The following is a 17,996-nucleotide window of genomic DNA, read 5'->3' on the forward strand; positions in this document are numbered from 1 at the left end:
TTTTCTTGGCAATTTGAAGAAAATTTAACAGATGCAATAAACTAGCTAGTCAAATGGAGTGGTCAAAAAATCACTCAAAATTTAACTTAAATACTTCAAATACCAGTATATGTACAGAGAAAAAGACAGCATAAAAATAAAAGGATGTATTCAGATATGAACCTGTTAAATGCTCACTGGTCTCTGACTGATTTGCTGAGAAAGCAATCACATCTGGTATGTTTTGATGAAAGCCATTCACAGGCACAGGGAGCAGACATTCCCAGGGGATAAAAGCCACTGCTCATCAGCTATGTTTATGCACGCACTGCAAGCAGATGCCACTGAAAAGCCAAGCTTTGTACTGAAGAAGAAATTAATTGGGCACCTCAATCCCCTTTTTCCCTTCTCTTTGTGTGTCAGACTAGTTGTTAGGAAGCAAGTTTGGACTAGCAAGTAATATGAGGTGCTTGTTTTCATCTCTTCTATCTTTGTTCTATTTTAAGACTTGCCAAAGTGGTTATTATTTATGTTAATTTAACTCATATGCCAGCCAAAGTATGAAGAGTACTCTGGGTAATAAAAGTTATACAGTCAGAGATCTAATTCCTTTGTCACACAGTTTACATTAAACTGCTGCTCCTTCTCTTCTTGGAAACAAAGTCAACACTGGACTGGCCAATAGCCCTGGGGAGCAGAAACACTGCCTGACTGATGCATGTGGGACCAAGGCCAGTGACTGTCCTTGTTTATCATCTGTCCACTCGTGTCCTGTTACCTGGGTCTCAGCCAGCTGAAGCCAACCTCCCTCCTTGATATCTAAAAAGTACAGGAGAAGGGAGTTGCTTTTAAGACTGTACCTCAGGTGTACTCAGACTCTTTCCTATCTATATGCAGAGTTCCTACTGGAGAGACTATGTACCCAGAGGGTTCTGCAAAGCTGGGTGAAAGGTTTCAGCTGAAATTTTTATTAAAAAAAAAAAAAAAAAAAAGATTCAGCAACACTGAAATATTTTGTGAACTGATACCTGCCCTGATACTGTTAGCATTTTTTTAAAAAATGTCATTCATATTTATTCATATTTTAGGAAATACTTAAGCTAAATTTTGTCCTTTCAAGATCAAATAATAAACTTTTAGATTGGAAATAATTTTTCATCCATCTTAATAAATTGCAAAAAATTTATATATATATTTTTTAAGTTATATGAATATTTTTCCATAAATTTACTGAGTTCTGCATATTTCATTGCTTATGATACAGAATTTGGAGTATCTAAGGGCCATTATCTGTATTGCAGACTACTAGCTACCTTATATACACATATACGACTTTTTTTATAAATACACTAACACAGTCAGCTGCAGTAAAAGCAGCAAGCTTTATTATTATTATTATCATTATTATTATTATCTTAATTATTATTTTTCTTGAAAATCTCTTAAAAACAACTGGGTTTTGCCCTAGGTTAGGTTTACTGCTTTTTATTTTAATTCTGTTGCTAATAGTTCTATCCCTAGCCAAAAAAGATTTGCTGAAAAAACCCGTAAAGCTCATCTTCACATTTACATGTAAAAGTGCTAAATAAGATTAAAATAATGTCTCTAAATCTAATGCTTCTTTGGATTCACTAAATGCACCATTTTTTAAACTCAGCCCACCAATACCTTATCATCAAACGTATGATTTTTAAAAATGTTCTACAAACAAAAAACCCCAAACCAAAACAAAAGAAAAAGCCCCCCCCCCAAAAAAAACCCTTCAAGATTTTTAACAAAGTCAGTTTTATTTTTTAAAAGATACCAAACCTCATAATTTCTTGGCCCTAATGGATTTAGAGATACGATACTTGTATCTGAAATAGTGTGTTGAACAGGCTATCTCATTAAAAAAAAAAATAAAAATTAAGGTTTATGTTAAGTAAGAAAAGGACTGCTTTTGAAAGGAAAAAAAAAATCAGGTTTATCAAAATTAAGCTCAATCATCTGACTCTAAACAAAGAGGGCTTTGCTCTCCTGTGAGAAAGGGATGAATTCCTGTGCCACAGAGGAAGAACGGTTTTCCTCTGAATTACTGCAGGTACTCTAAAACTTTCTAGAAGTTCCAGAACACAATCTGTGGATCTAATCAGGCAAGAAGCATATGAAGAGTAATAAAACACAAGTTTTATATTTACATCCTCTTAAAGAGAGGCATTTACATAGAAATTTTTAATGTGAAGATAGTACAGTTTTTTTTCCCTCTTGGTAGTCCTTTGGCAACACTATTTCCTTTTTCTGTCATAATTTTGGTATTATTTCCACTCTGTGTTTATGTTTGCACAAAGTGGAGCTTGTGAACACAGTGTGAATCAGATAAGAAAACAAATAAAAATCCTCTTTAAACAGAGCTCAGTTAAATATAGTCAGAACTGTAAGTAGGCCTTTTTATAAGACATTTCATAAGAAAACACAATATAAACATAACAGTGAAGCTACACTTATTAAAGACATTTTACATATTTTGAAATCATACAAAGCATGCATGTCATAGTTTAGGCATAATCAAGATTATACTTTGGGAAAGCCATAAATTTTCCTAAACCCCACACTGCTTACAAATTGGAAATAGCCCTAAGTACAGTTATTGCTGCAGTAATATCTCTATTTTAAAATCTGGGGAGAAGCTGCAAATACAAAAGCGAAGGAATACTTTTGAGTACAAGTCAAGCAACTACGTTACAGGAGAAAAAGTCACAATTTGCATTTCAGGAGAAAGGAAAAGAACCACATGTAACACTAACTCAGCAGAGAAGTGGGAGTTTGTTTGAAAATACTAGCCCTTATTAGGAAATCTTTTGGAAGATGAGTATCTGGAACTGAACTTTGTTTCTACTAAGGGTAGTGAATTTCTCAGCAAGACAGCAACAGTAACTAATAGAGAACATGCTTACATTCACTCAACAGTTTCAAAGAATTGAGTATCATTACTAGAACAAAAAGTTCTTCTTACAAAAATAATCAGGTCTCTTTTTTTTTTTTTTCAATATTCTTCATCCACTTGCTCATCACCCTCCCCTTCTTCCCCACCCCTTCCTGCAGAAACATTTGGGTGCAGGAGCAGCTCAGAGGTTTTGCTGGGACAAGGGTTGCTCTTTGCTGTTGGGTGTCAGGTGCAGAGCCCAGATCCTGTCACCATCCCTAAGGCACCATGAGCAGCCCTGCAGCCTCACTACAGACTTTTTTTAGATTGGCTGACAAGAGAAATCTTCTAAATGTCCATCTCCCTGCATTCTTCTTTTTGTGCAATAGAGCCATTGTTCTCATAGATCATCACAACTATGCAGAGCAAGCTCTAAGGGCCTGCTCTGGGGAAAATAACAACCCAGATAGGGAAGACTCACACAGAGATAATACTAAACAGACAAACAAGGCTAATGAGGGAGCTGCAGGACAGAGCACTACACTTCTGCTAAGCTGCTGGAAGTTACTTTTCAAGTACACACAGAGTAAAGTTAAGGAAAAATTTTCAAACCATACAGACTAAAGATAACAAAACAGAGATATCTGTAGGTAAGGAAGCTCATGTGTATGAGCTCGAGCTTAGTATGCTTAGTATGCTCAGTGCTCATACTAAGCATTCTTGCAGAGATAAATGCCCAACACAAGCAAGTACTTGGAAATGCTCCTCTGAAAAAACAGAGAACAACGTGTGAATTACAGAGGACCAGGTTAAACTGGTGAGGTAACTGTAGTGGTAAGACTCATGGTAATTCTGAATTCCAAGAAAATTTTCTGAATTTGCCATTAGAAAATCTGATATCTTGTAGCATTCCACTTGGATGAACAAGAGATAGCAATACAAAAAAGTAATATCAGAAAAATGAAAACAGCAAAAGGGTATTATGCTAGATAAGAAACAAACAACAAGAAAAAAAGACTGTTTCCCTACTGTGCTAAATGCTGAGAGGTTTAAGATGCTTCACTCTCTGTTCTGACTGTGAGAAACTTTACTGTAATTTTTACACAAATATAAAAGTTATTTGTAAGTAATTTATACCTGTTTGTTATTATAGCACAGTTTCTGATGGTGTTGTCCTTTAGATTCAAAAACTCTTGTGCCTTTTTTTTAATCTGGAAATTTTCATTACTCATTCTGAAAGGAATGAACTTGCAATCTGCATTGTCACAGTTTTTCTGAGTTCTACTATTCTATCCTGAAGTTCATCAGTCATAGAATCACAGACTAAGCTGAGTTGGAAGGGACCCACAAGGATCATCGGGTCTAACTCGTGGCCATGCACAGGACCATTCCCAAGAATCCTTCTCCTAGATTACCAGGAACTGACACTAAATCTCTTTCATCATCATATTCTAGCAGCATAAATGCTAGCTGTCAATAAAATATTAACAAAATCTGCCCATGGGTTTTGTCTTAGAAACTCAACTAGCAGACACTCTCTGGCTTGTTTTAATAAAACCACTTGATGCCTCCCTCCTAACCAGTTTCTTCCTGACATCCAGTATTCCTTACTGATTCCCATGCTTTCTATCCAGTCTAATAATAATAGATGATTTACTGAATCCTAGATAAAATAAGTCCTTTGAACTTTTGTCTAGCACTCATTTCTCATCAAATAAGCAGAATTTCTTTCACTAGAGTTATAAAAAAATAAAGTCACGTTATGAGGTGCAAGAATCATACTCAGAAATGCATCCTTGTCATTCAATCAATCAAGCAATCAATATGAAATGTCAGGAAAAAAAAAAAGCCTGACCACTGCATCAAAAGGTTGTCACAACTCTTGTAAAAAAATAACAGAATTATGGAAAGAAGAAATGGTGTTCTCAAGAAAGACAACGAACAACCCATCCTTATCCCAAAGCCCTCTGCCCTCCAGTATATTTTATTTCTTATTTATTATCTGCTTTTTCTGTCCATATTATCTAGACCTGCAGGAATTATTCATTATTCATTATATCTTAAAATTACTACAAGGATGGACAGAAAAATAGTCCAAAAAAGAGACTGAGAAAAACAGATTAACAGAATTGGGGGGTGGGGTTTTGTGGTTTTGGTTTTCGATTGTCTGGTTTCTTTGTGATTGGTTTTGTTTTGTTTGTTTGTTTAGGGTTTTTGTGGGTTTTTTAAATAGCAGTGTCTACTCTGAAATGATACAGCCCTAAGCCTGGAAGGTTGCATTGCTTTGCTTTAATTTCCATGTTTCCCAAGCGAGGTTATTTTTTACACAGCATAGGGGTGCTTGTTAACAGTAACTAAGCACCTCCAGTGAACCATCCTATTCTCCATCAGCAGAGCAATGGATGAGGTTTTCTTTTCTAAATCTTTACCTTAACTTCAGTCATCCAACCATGAGAGAAAGCCTTCTTGATACCAGTCTTGGAAGGTGAAGCTTGGGGCAATCAATTGGATGAAGAAGAGTTCTTCAAGCTGCAGTGAGCTTGCAAAAGGAACATCCATATTCTGTGGGGTGCACGATTATCAGAACGTCACTGCTCAGTGACAATCTCCTCACTTAGATGACAGTATCTTATCTGGAATTGGGAATTTGGTACTTAATTCAAAAGAAAGCAGAGAAAGCCACTTCTTTATAGGGCAAATTACAGAAAATACCCTTTAGCAGGATATTCCATTTTTTACATAGGGAAATATGTTATAAGATTGTCGCATATTTCTGCTCAGGTTGGAAGTTACTTCCTCAGGGAAGCAGACAAATACTTCAGGATTCCTTCCAAGTACCAGAGATACACATAAGTGAAAAGGGTTTTTTGTCATTCTGTTTTCACCTTGTGACAACACTTGATTTCAGCTCTGCTTCATGGTATGTAATCTGTCTCTGAAATGTTAATGCCTATGGCTTCATTTCAGGTTGTTGACGTTGACCTTCACCAATAGAAGATGGAAAATAAATAACTTTGGTTCTATGTAAGAAAAATCTCATTTTGGTTCACACCATAAACATGGCAAGGTACTTTCATTTAGAAAATTGACCTGGTATTAGTATAATGTTACACTAGAAATGCTGTCCATTCTTCTAAGCTTCTTAGCTCTCCTTCTCTGCATCTCTTCCACTCTCACCTGTGTCAAAATAGTTGCAAGCCATTGCTGGCACTCAAGGAGAAGAAAAGTATGCTCCTACAAACAGATGATCTTTCTGGAGCACTATCTGCTGACGAGGGAATAGAAAGCAAAGGGGAGGAATTGTTTTCCTTTCTTAAGGCAGTTGTCTGCATGTACCAGGAGAACTGAGAGGGATCCAGGGATAGCAATACTTCTATTTATCTGCAATTGAAGTTTTCCTTTTCTCCAGAACGCATTTTACTGATGATACCCCTCCCCATTACCTCTATCCACTTTAAAATGCATTATTATGTCTCTATATATGGTATAAATTCTGTAATAAAATTCTTCCTTCCTATTACAGAAGTTTTCATCTCATTCAAAACAAACCTAGAACCCCAAATCAAAATGTAGTATGATCAATACTGGCCTCAGTCACTCACTGGTATGGAAACTATAAGATAAGATTTTCTGTAGAGGGGAATAGAGAGTTGTAACACAAAATCAAGACAACAGATGATGATTTCTTATCCTAATCTAGTTACCTATAATTTTCCTGTGATTTAAAGTTTAGTTGCTGTATTCAGAAAATTTGCAGTTCTATATTTATTCTGTATATATGTATATATTTATTTTCCAAAATAAGGCTGACAAAGAAAGCTAGAAAAGTTGGATTATAACTAAATGCTTATATATGCCTGGAGCTATTTTCAATTTCTTGTGGTCATTTTGGGAGTTTTGCTTCTTTTTTTTTCCCTTTTCCTTTTCTTCTTTTTTACTATGATAACTAAGAAAAGCTGGATTTTTATTAGGAATATTGTTAGAAGATTACAAGCATTTTCTGATGAACTATCTAACCTATCCAATTTGTGGGCACAATGAACAAATACATAATAAGCACGGATTTCACAGAACAGTTACTAGAAGTATTATGAAATCTTAAACATGAACAAAAGGAAGGTACAGCAAATATACATAATTCCATTGCAGATTTACATAAAAATAGAAACCAATTCTTTCACTGACCATCTATAAGGCACATATTCTGACTACTTTCCAATAGCACTGAACAGGGTATGTAAAATAATGATTACAGGTCCTTCTAACTCCGACATGCAAGTGGATCTGCCCCATATGTACAGACACAAACATGTATGCACAGGCTCACACACACACACACACTCCTTTTTCAACTGAATAGAAAAGTAAATCTTATAAATAATAGCTACCTTGCAGCAGTTCCATACACACCACTTTCATTTTTAAGTAACATCAAACGTGTGCAGTATGCTAAAAGGAAGAATTATCTACAGAAAGTCAAATTCAGCCCTTTTTGACCATTTCTTCAAGTGAAAAAAGTGAGATGGTAATGAACTTTATTGGCTTGAAGACAGTAGTAAACTAGAATTTCAGATCTACTCATTCCATAAAAACATGGAACCTACGCTTTTCAAAAAAATCTGCCTTTTTATTTCTGATCTTCTATTTTGAGTTTTCAGAAACAAATAACTACCTGTGTCATGCTTGCCTTACTTATTGATCATGTAAGTCATAGGAAAAAACCTGAACAACCTATGGAGGCTACACATTTATTTCTATATTTCTTATACTTCCTTTAAAATACATATTCTGCATCAAGAGCACACCTTCAGTTCCTGAAAATCTGTCCCAGAAGTTCATACTTGGCACCACTTTTGGAGGCCCATAAATCTCCGCATCACTTCTAAAACTTCAGAACTTGGCTATTAGAACCAATTTTCACATAATAAATTTTAAAGAAGTACCAAGTTTATATTATATTGTCATAACAGAAATTTTCTTTAATTCTCAATAGTGGAGACATTAGCAAGTTGCACCACACATTAAAATGAAATAGACATTTTTAGGTTTCTCCTCCCATTTTGTATAATATAGGTAGGAAAGAAGGGAAGTGGGTCCATGATTTAGCATGTGAGTATTTAGTCTACAACATCATTTGGAAAATCTATCAAGTCTCATTTGTATATTGTTCTAAAAAAATGTGTTAATTCACTGATTTCTGACAAAATTCAAAAGTAGTGACTGACAAAAAATGACACGTTTTATTTGCTCTGATTATGCCACAGATAGTAGTCTAAGCCTGAGCCACCACAAGACATAGTAAATACAATTCTGAACTGTTTTACAATCATGAATAATATATAACCATATTTTTCATATTTGATTTGCTCTTTGAGTTTCATTACAAATTTAGAAGTTCCATTCCTTGCAAAATTCCTATTGCTTTGAAATTTATATCAAGCAAAATTTGGAGATTTATAGTAGCTTTCTATGAAGAACACAAAAATCTGAGCTTTAAATAGATGATACTGAGAAATATTTGGAAGTCACAGCTCAGATTTTAAGTTATTTAATAAGTTCACTGACAAGAGTGAGTCAGGGCTTCTGCAAGGCAAGTCATGCTGTGTCTGGTGCCTTCCCTTTGGGCTAACAGTCCTTGTTCCCAGTGAGAGCTGGACTACTGAGTAAGATGGAGCAAAGGTTTGGTCTGTCACAGCAATTCCTATTTCAGTGAGACCTAGGAGCTAGAAAGGAATGCCAGATCAAACCACAAAAACCATTCTGTAAAATACTTAATATAAGTATATATAGGAAGTGGACTAAAACATCAACCTAGAAATCCTGTCTACAATACAACACCACTTTTTATTAATTACAGAACACGCCATTGATTCTGACATATCTAAAATAGCATCTTATTGTATGCAACTATCTATATTCGAGTCTCATACTTAGTCACAGTGTATTCTTGAGAAACACAATATTAATTACGGTTCTGGGCTTCAAACAGACCTATTTCATTTATCATTTGGTTCAACTCCATGATTATATACTTTCTAGCTTAAAATTCATGAGTAGTGTAGAAAAGTATAACAATCTTTTTGTTAAAGCTGACCAAGCTTTACATTGTAAAAGAATCAAGTCTACTGCTCATCTGGCAATAAAAGAAAACCAGGGAAAAGGGGTGAAATATTTGATGATACAAATAAACAATATTGTTACTTACCTTAGTTTAGATACCCTGACTATGTGAGAGGAATGCTGAAATATGAGTGCATTCTATGCTAGGTTGAAGTTTTTCCTCTTTGTTTTCCTTCTTTTAGCAAGAAAGAACCCTTGGGGTCAGGTCCTGCTCCCACTGAAGACAAAAGCAAAAGTCTTCACTGGGGTTCAGGAGCAGGACAGGGACTGTAAAACATTCTTCTTCCCTTTTGTATATTTTTGTATGAGCTTTTGTTCCTGGAGGCTATGCTGATAGGAAGCTTTTAAGATTTCTGAAGTTGAAATAGAGAGTTGGAAGGCTTATGTTCCTAAAGAACCATCATGCTGTCATCTAATTTATCTGAAATCACTGACCCCAATTTGCCAGTGTTACTTAAAAAAAATTAAAGCATTGGATTTACTCTCAGCTAAGAAAACAAAGGTAGTTTTTAAAAACATATTTTATGCCACAACAGGTACAACCTTTTATCCCAGTTGCATAACTGCCATTCATTTGCTCAGATTTCAGTTCCCACATTCACACTCAACTCTTCTGCTAAAGAAATTTCCAACACATATAAATAGTGGTCTTTGCCAAACCCTTATCCACTGCTGATACCTACACGTATCTCTTTGCATTTCCTGGCCTACTTGTGAACAAGGCTTCTAAGAGACAACGCTTTTCATTGATCAGGACAGAAAGCAACTATGGCACATATTCTAAAAGGCATTTGTATATTTTTTCTTGCAAATGTTTAATAATCAAAGAAAATTAGTATCTCAGAAATTTATTTACAGCTGGAAAACCTCTCTTGAGCGGTCTATATTCATACACATATAACACAGGTGCCACAGATGAAATAATGGTAAACCATGTTTGGTGAGAGTCCTGTTTCCAAAGAGTGTGTCTCACTCACCTGTTTGGCTAAGTTGAGATGTGCTCCTGCTCCTTCGAGACACTATGGCAACCACTTTGGCACTAAAGCTGGAACGCCTTTTCTTCCCACCTGTTCCAACCATGCCGACAGCCGTGTCCGACTGACTCCCATCAATGTGCTCCAGCTTATACATCTCTCCGCTCACACTTGTGCTCTTAGTGATTCTCCCTGAAGTCCCCATCCGTCTGCCTTGCATTTTAGGAGTAAATGTACTACAGTTACAAAGTAAAAACAAACATGTTAATTTGTCTGTGCAACAGCATTTCCAAAAGCCTTTTTTTTTTAATCAGTAAATTAATTTTAAGTCTTGATACATTTCCATTTATTTGGTTCACAAGTAAAGCTTAATTCGATGCCCCTCACAGTACATCTTTCCAGTACTATTGCTTGTTCTCCACTTCTTTGAGGGAAATAAATAAAATGAGCACTTTCCCATGTTTTTCAGAGCGACAGAAAGAGAGACGTTTAAAAGTTATCTGAAGCTTCCCTGTCTATGTCCCCACAATACAGAAACAAATAAAACAGCAATTTTAGAACCAAACAAAATTAACACAGGCCAGTAGTTTAACATATATATCTATCAGTACTGTTCACCAAAGCCTTAAGACCAAATAGAAATGAAGATACCATCATCTAAATTTTCATACTTTTTACAGAGATAATGTAATATGTAGTATATTTTAGGTCTTCACTCTCTCACTTCATTAAAGGAAAGGGCAATAATCACAGCATGAAGGCAAAATAATTTTGAGGCAAAATTCCTAATAACCCACTGGAACCTTCATTGATTGACAGAAAGATGAACAGCTCTGTCAGTTCTGTTTGAGTTCCTTTAGCTATTGCATTGCATTTGAATGTTCCTATACAGACCCTTTTTCTGCCCCTGTACATAGAGGCAGGATAAAGTGTTCACACACAGAGTCTAGAAAACAGTCTCAAATACTCACAGGACACACTAATACACAGTCCTAAGTCTGCTATGACCAAGCAATGCCCTAGCTCTAATGGCAATATAAAGTTAGCTGTCACTCTGTAGAAACACAGAAATTTAAATTGCAGCTGGACTCACTTCAGATGCAGTTGTTAAATCAGCCAGGCATGTAGGAAATTCCTTGAGCTTGTATTGCTGATTAGTAGACCGACATGCTAATTTCAGGAATTTTTTTTCAGCAATTCTGTATTTTGAAGTCAAATTTATTTGTTAACCAACAGTCCTTCTGTCTCTCCCAGCAAGTTCCCTTCCCAGCAGATGCAATGGCCTGCTCCTGTCCCTCATTCACATCCACCCCTCACTCCCTCTCCCCCAGTCAAAATTAGAAAGAATGGGGTTAGAGGCTTCTTTATGTCATGCCAAGTTTCAGACAGATAGAAAATCAGGCCAGGGAGAAATGAAGGGGTCAATTGGAGAAGAGACGATATCCTGTCACTTCTATGGATCTGGGCCCTGCTGGAGCTCGAATCACTCCTGTCCCAAGACAGATCCAGGAAAGTATAAAAAACTGTATCCCTAAGCTATAATTAAAACAGTGTATCCCTGTTTTACTGGCAGTTACCAAGAGTTACTAATGTGTGACCATAGGTAAGAGCACGTAAAAATAGAGAGTATTCTTTGAAAATGAAGCTGGAAAAGTAAAGTCTTTGAATAGACAACACTTAATAGAAAGACCACTATCAACCTCTGCATAGGCTTTTACCCCAGCACTTAGGATCTGATCCTGTTAAGCTCAGATAAAAAAACAGCTGCCACCATCAAACAGTACAAGCTGCTTGATGCACTAAAGTATTCAAGAACACATTTTAGTGCACTACCCGAGGTACACTGAGCTTAAAATAGGTTCTGTCGTGTTCCCTCCTGTCCCAGAGAAACTGTATTGACTGGCTTTTGGGTTTGCAAGGCAAAAACATGAGTATGTATTTTGATGTTTCCGTATAGAATTCCTTTGTATTTTATCACCACTCTCGCCCAGCATGCACTCTCTCACATAAATGTGAGCGTACACACAGACATATTCAATCATTCTAGGAAGAATTTTAGCTGGAAAAAAACCCAACAAAACCAAACCAACTCAAAAAATACCATCTTCCACATATATATGTACAAATATCAAAGAAAAGGCCTCTAAGGTGATAGAAGGCAACACTGTTAACTGGTTTCTTCTATGCAGCAAGAGACACTTCACCATTTTGAGGAGAGGGCAGAACCACACAGGCCTCATTCTGAGGGATCCTACTTCCTACTTTGAGTAGACATGGACAACTCCTTTCCACATAGATAATTTCTTTCTAACAGCACTTGGAATTGGATTTCAGTGACTGTTTCTACGTTGCCAACAATGGCCCCTACACAAAGCATTCTGTAGTTATTTTGTTCCCATTTTGAGCCATGGAGTGATCAATTCTATCAACTCTTGAGTTTAAGCATCGATATGTCAGGAAGAGAGAGGAAAGAAACAGCAAATACTTCTTTTGAGAGCACCTGTTGACACTTGAACTATTATTAACATGTGCTTTGCTGACATACTGATTGATAAACCTATAATTTCCAGCACTAAAGTTCAATGGACTATAAAATCTGCCATGCAATTAAAGAATTATTTGCCATATTATTGAATTTGCTCTACTGAATTTCAGGTGTTTATAAAAATACTAAAATCATTATGTTTTTGTGCCAGCCTTCACCTTTTATTTTTTTTTTTTAACAATTTACCTGAAATGCTGTAATTTCACTTTGTTTAGTATGTATTTAGGAGGCACTGATGTCCATCAACTGAGAAATAAGACAAGATAGTATTGTAACTTTTGGAAAAAAAACCATTTTTGATGTATTAATTCACTAATTCAGGGAATATGGGAACTTTCTGAATAATAGAAAATTTGCTTTTTTCAAAGACATATAAATTTTATTTTTGATTTTTTGCAACAGCTAGAGGGAACTAGAAGATTTATCTTAATTAAAAAAAAAAAAAACAGAGACATTTAGAATTCAAATTAATCTTATACTTGTTTCTACCTTGCAAATACGAAGCCCTACTTTTCTAGGAAATATATTCTAGTGTACTAGTACAAAATAGCTATTAGTTTACTAGAAATGGGTATGATGGGATAGGACCAAGGATACTACAGCTGTCCAATACTTCCTCTTGTCATAAAAAACCAAACAGATTAAGTTTCTTATGCGTTCATCTAATCCCTGTGCTAGTTTATTATTTTTCATTAACTCAAACAGTCTCAAAAGAATGGGCATTTAAAATTCAGCATTCTTATACCATCTAATTGAGTACCCTTAGAACACAATGCTTTTCCATTACATTACTGGTTATCACTTGAAGAAAAAGCTCCTAGCTCACACTCTTACTTTCTTCACTACTGTTAGAGTTTAATTTATGAAGCACAAAGAAGAAAAGGACCTGCATGAATATATCCCTTTGAACTTAACCATTCTGATAATAACAGAACTAAATTTTTATTTCCTTCTCTGGACTTGCTGGGATTATTAACACATTCATTTAAATGCAGATGAAAGTTTTTGCAGACTTGTGGCTAAAATTGGTAAATTATTAAATTATATGTAGTTCTCATAACAAAATAAATAAATATAGTTTTCTGTAGCAGGATAATGAAGAGTAATATATTTATCAGTATAGTCCATTTAGTCATAAATTAACTAATTCACTAAGGTTTTATTTACAATTATTTTATGATTTTTAGCAATTCTTCTGATGAATAGTTCAGCAAAAGTCTTATGTTATTTCTAAGGATTTCTAATTACAGTCATAGCAACATAATTGATGTGCATATTAAGAAGGTTACAGACAATCTATATGGGCCTGTGTATTACTTCACAGATATTCAGCATGTAAAAAGAATCACTGGATTTTTAACTTAATTTTTTTAAATTTACTATAACCTATAAAGAAAACCTCCCTCTGACCCCAGAAAGAGCAGAGGAGCCTCCCCAGCACTGGGGTCAGACACTACCCCCAGGTTCCTGCATCAGTGGGGAAGACACTGCTCCCTCTACCAAGAGAAAAATGCTTGTATTTCCTGCCAAAACTTATGCAGCTGAGATAGATCCCATCTAAAGTGGTATCTGAACTACACAAGGCAAAATCAAGACTGTATTTACACGTGAGCTATCAGAGTTTTGAAAGAAAGCAACACATTCAGTTTTGCAAGCTGCCCCTACCTGAAGGTTGTATCAGTGGGCAGGAAGAATGAGCTATTAAGACAAAAAACTTAATCAAAAAGTAGTCTGAGTTACAAGACAGCATAAAAATTAACCCTGAAACAAATTCGATAAGATGAGCATGCTACGAGGGCATTGTGGATTATACTTGCTTATATTAACTGAAACTGAACTGAAACGAAGGCAAGTACCTGTATAAAATCATTATATATCTTTCTGTGTACAGATAACTAATCTATAGGTATTCAAGATCCATAAAAGCATACTGGACAAATCATTTGAGTTGAGAAAATTGGCATACTGATATACACTCAGTATCTCTCAGTGATTACATAAAATACCTGCACATTCCATCTGAAAAAGAAAGATAGTAAGACAGTAGTAAGAAAGCTAGAAAAACACTTGATCATAAACTCACCTATGTAATAGCTGGAAGTATATCCTTTCACAGAAAAATTCTGAAATGATTAGCCATTGCTAAAATTACAGCATTTCCTTCATTCTCTTAGAATTACTGATGATGTATAAAAAAATACTTTAGGTATTTATTTTTATGATCCCTCATTTTTACTCCACCCATTTTTCCAGTAATGCAAGCCATGAGTAAATAAATGATGCCCTGTACTCCTTGCTGTGTAGATGATGTTGTAAGTTCTTTGCAGACAGTTGCAGCAACTTGAATCTTTCAGCAGAATCCCTGGCCCCCACCAGCACAAGCTACTGCCCTTCTCCTCTCTCCTGCTGAATGCAGCATCACGTACTAATTCATAGCCCCTATGGCACCCTTTTGCAATGAGGTAGCTCATGAATACTAACAATCTCCTAAATGTATAATAGTTCTGGACCAAAGGGAAGATATTTTTATAATGAAAAACATTACATTTCTAAAAATAAGTGTCTTGTTATTAGTATTGTATGATATATAATCAATAAATACAAACACTTAATTACTTATCTACAAATTTCTCTGTCATTTGAAGAAAATATAGTTATATTTACATATGACATAGAACATTTTCTACAAGATAAATTACTGTACAATTTTTAATAAATATTTATAAATATTCATTAGCATTTAATAAATTAATTGAAGCATAGCGCTTTACAAACCAAAGGACAAACATATATCCTATATTATAATTAGTCAAAAGAATTTTTTAGACCATCATTAAATAGTAATTTCGTACAGTCTGTACCAAATGGAATTACATATTGATTTAACATGCACATTAATCATGCATTAGATCTATGAAATAGCTATTAGATTTAAAAAAAACCCCCTTGCTCCTGCTGTCAAGTCACTATATTAGAGTCCTATTGGTGTATTAAGATATTTGAAGATCAGTAATTTGTAGGTTGTATCTATTGCTGACAATATTCCTATATGGTATGGAAGTGCCACTCAGTGACACAGATGCTCCCTCTGGGATGACACCCCAGCCCCAAACTCTCACCAAGGCAAGGGCTGGGGAAGATTGCCTTACAGAAGTCTCCTCTGGGAGCTTAACTGGTTAAACTCCTACTTTGGAAGATCAGGAAATTTCCATATTGGAATACAGTATATCATAATCTGGGTTGTGAAAATGCTTTTCTCAGGAGCACACTGACCACTGAATTGTGCAATTTTCACAGCTCTGATTGATTTCTATTTTTTAAACTTGCAAAACTAGCATTTCTCCACAAAATGAAAGAATAACAATTCAGAAAGTAAGTCTGAACATTGCAAAGGATAAGCAGATTTTAACTATTTTCCAAGCAAAAGATAAGCAGATTTTTATTATTTGCCATGAACATTTCAAGTTAATTTATATTCTCTGAAACAAGCAGAGCAATTGTCTCTGTATGTGGGAGCCCGTGTGTCTGCCTACACATACCCAAGGCACCATCAGCCTGAAGCCAGTTAATCACATGAATCATAAAATGAAACCAACACAAAAGCAGCCACCCCAGGAGCACTGTTCAGGGTTAACTATTGCTATTAATGCTGATGTGGAAAGGCTAATGTGAATCAAAAGGTAAACAGCTCAAATGACCCAAATTTGACTGCACATAGTCATGTACATATTCTGTTAACATGTACCAAATATAGAAAGGATGTAAATGTTAAACCTGTATCAAGAAAATAGATACTGGGGGTGGGGGGGGTGTGTATGACAAATACAAAAATGTGTAGCTCAACACTGAAGGAAACTTTCTTCAATATCAAGAAAGCTGAATTCGTCAGTTTTTCTTTCTTTGCATGATATTCAGGAGTAACATTATTTTCCCTGTTGCTTTTTTTCCCATGTTGCTTTTTTCCCTCTAAATCATGAGGTACTGAAGTACCTGTGGTCTCACTGCTCTTCATGAAAAAAATCCCACTTCGTTGATATGAAGTAGATTGCTTGCTGTTCCATTACAAAAGTAAATAATAGCAACAGGCAATAGCAACAAAATGGGAAATGCAGGAGGAGAATCTGAAAAGCTAAACGGGACAGTGCAAGGTCAGGACTAACAAAAAAAAAATGCAGATAAAATTTTTAAAATTATAGTAAACTGAAATGAAGATAAAGCAAGTGAGAGGTCTGAGCCATGGCTAAAACTATTTTCCTACATTTCTTTAATCTAAAAAGAGCAAGTACTGCCTGTTTAAAATATTAGCATAATGTTCTTAAACTAAAAGTTTATGGATTACATTTCATCTTTATCAACTGCAGTAATTAAATGAAAAAACCAATTAAAATAATTTTTCAGTCTTTTTTAAATCATTAAGAAAGACTGCTGGTGATGTGACAGTTTCTTTGAAAGTGGAAACATAATTGGATAATTAAAAATGCAGAAGCAATGCTCCATAGCACATTTTTCATGTACAGATGTTCTGAAGGGATTAAAGACTCCATCTCCCTCCCTCTCTGACAGACACATAAAGCAGTTTATAATGACGGATTTTCAAAAATCATTATCTTTAGATAATGAATAATTAGAACATTAATTACTCTAGCTTAACCTTGGTGTTGTACATAAATGACCTCAGAACCAGAAGTTTCCATCTGTAATATACTCTCTGGGGGTAAAGAGGATACATTTTATTTTTTAAGCAGCTTATCTAAAATGTTTTCATATATCTTGACTTCATGGTAATAACTTGGAGGCTACTGCCCCCTATTTCCCCCCAGCAAAAAGCAAAAGCTATGACTCAGGTTACATCAGAGTGCCTGTCCTTGCCCCAAGACAGATCACCTGAGCAGCAATATTAACTAATCGCAGTACATGCTCACTATGCTTCTCTCTTTAATGAAACTGGGAAGTGCACAGCCAATAAAACTTTTTTGGTGTTCAGTTTTTTAGCTGCAGTGATTTGGATAATCAGAAACAAAGTAGGATTGGCAAATTACTTCAAGTATTGCAGTGGATGCTTGCACTGTGGAGATTTTAGATGCAAAATGCCTTGCCTGTTACCTGAATCTGTTCTGATCATCAAACATGAAAAATTTAGGGAGAAATTTTACATGCCTGGTTTCTGCCCATAGTCGAATTTCTTCTTTTATCTGTTCTAAGTTCCACCTGATATACCATGGCAGATTGCCTGGCCCTTTTGAAGGAAATAAAAAGAAAAAAAACCCCAAAAACAGCAACAACAAAAAAATTATAAATTCATTTCACTTTGAGAAGTGGCCAGTGTCTCACTGAAAGATTCCAGTGAGGTGATCCTTCTATTTGGCACATAGAGTACCTGTCAATTCTTTTGAGTACCTGTCAATTTGGTAAAACAACTTCTTTAAGTCATACCTCTCATATTAAAAGATTTCAAAGAGATCAACTGTTAAGATAC

The 17,996-nt window shown here is 35.4% G+C and overlaps 1 protein-coding gene across 11 annotated transcripts in view; it reads right to left on the bottom strand.

Annotated features, from left to right (window-relative positions):
* Positions 1 to 17,996, bottom strand: part of RIMS1 (regulating synaptic membrane exocytosis 1) — a gene marked incomplete at both ends in the record, with an annotated part of 314,191 nt that overhangs the window by 31,463 nt on the left and 264,732 nt on the right. For 5 of the 11 annotated variants that reach the window (XM_082277097.1, XM_082277101.1, XM_082277100.1 and 2 more), the window contains one exon: positions 9,979 to 10,211. The exons of 4 other annotated variants lie outside the window; for them this stretch is intronic. In XM_082277097.1, the coding sequence (XP_082133223.1) occupies positions 9,979 to 10,211 (233 nt within the window). The remainder of the gene's footprint in view (positions 1 to 9,978; positions 10,212 to 17,996) is intronic. 2 more of the 11 variants (XM_082277103.1, XM_082277104.1) reach the window with 1 other exon arrangement.

Source organism: Coloeus monedula (assembly GCF_965178545.1).
Source record: "Coloeus monedula genome assembly, chromosome: 2".
NCBI lineage: Eukaryota > Metazoa > Chordata > Aves > Passeriformes > Corvidae > Coloeus > Coloeus monedula.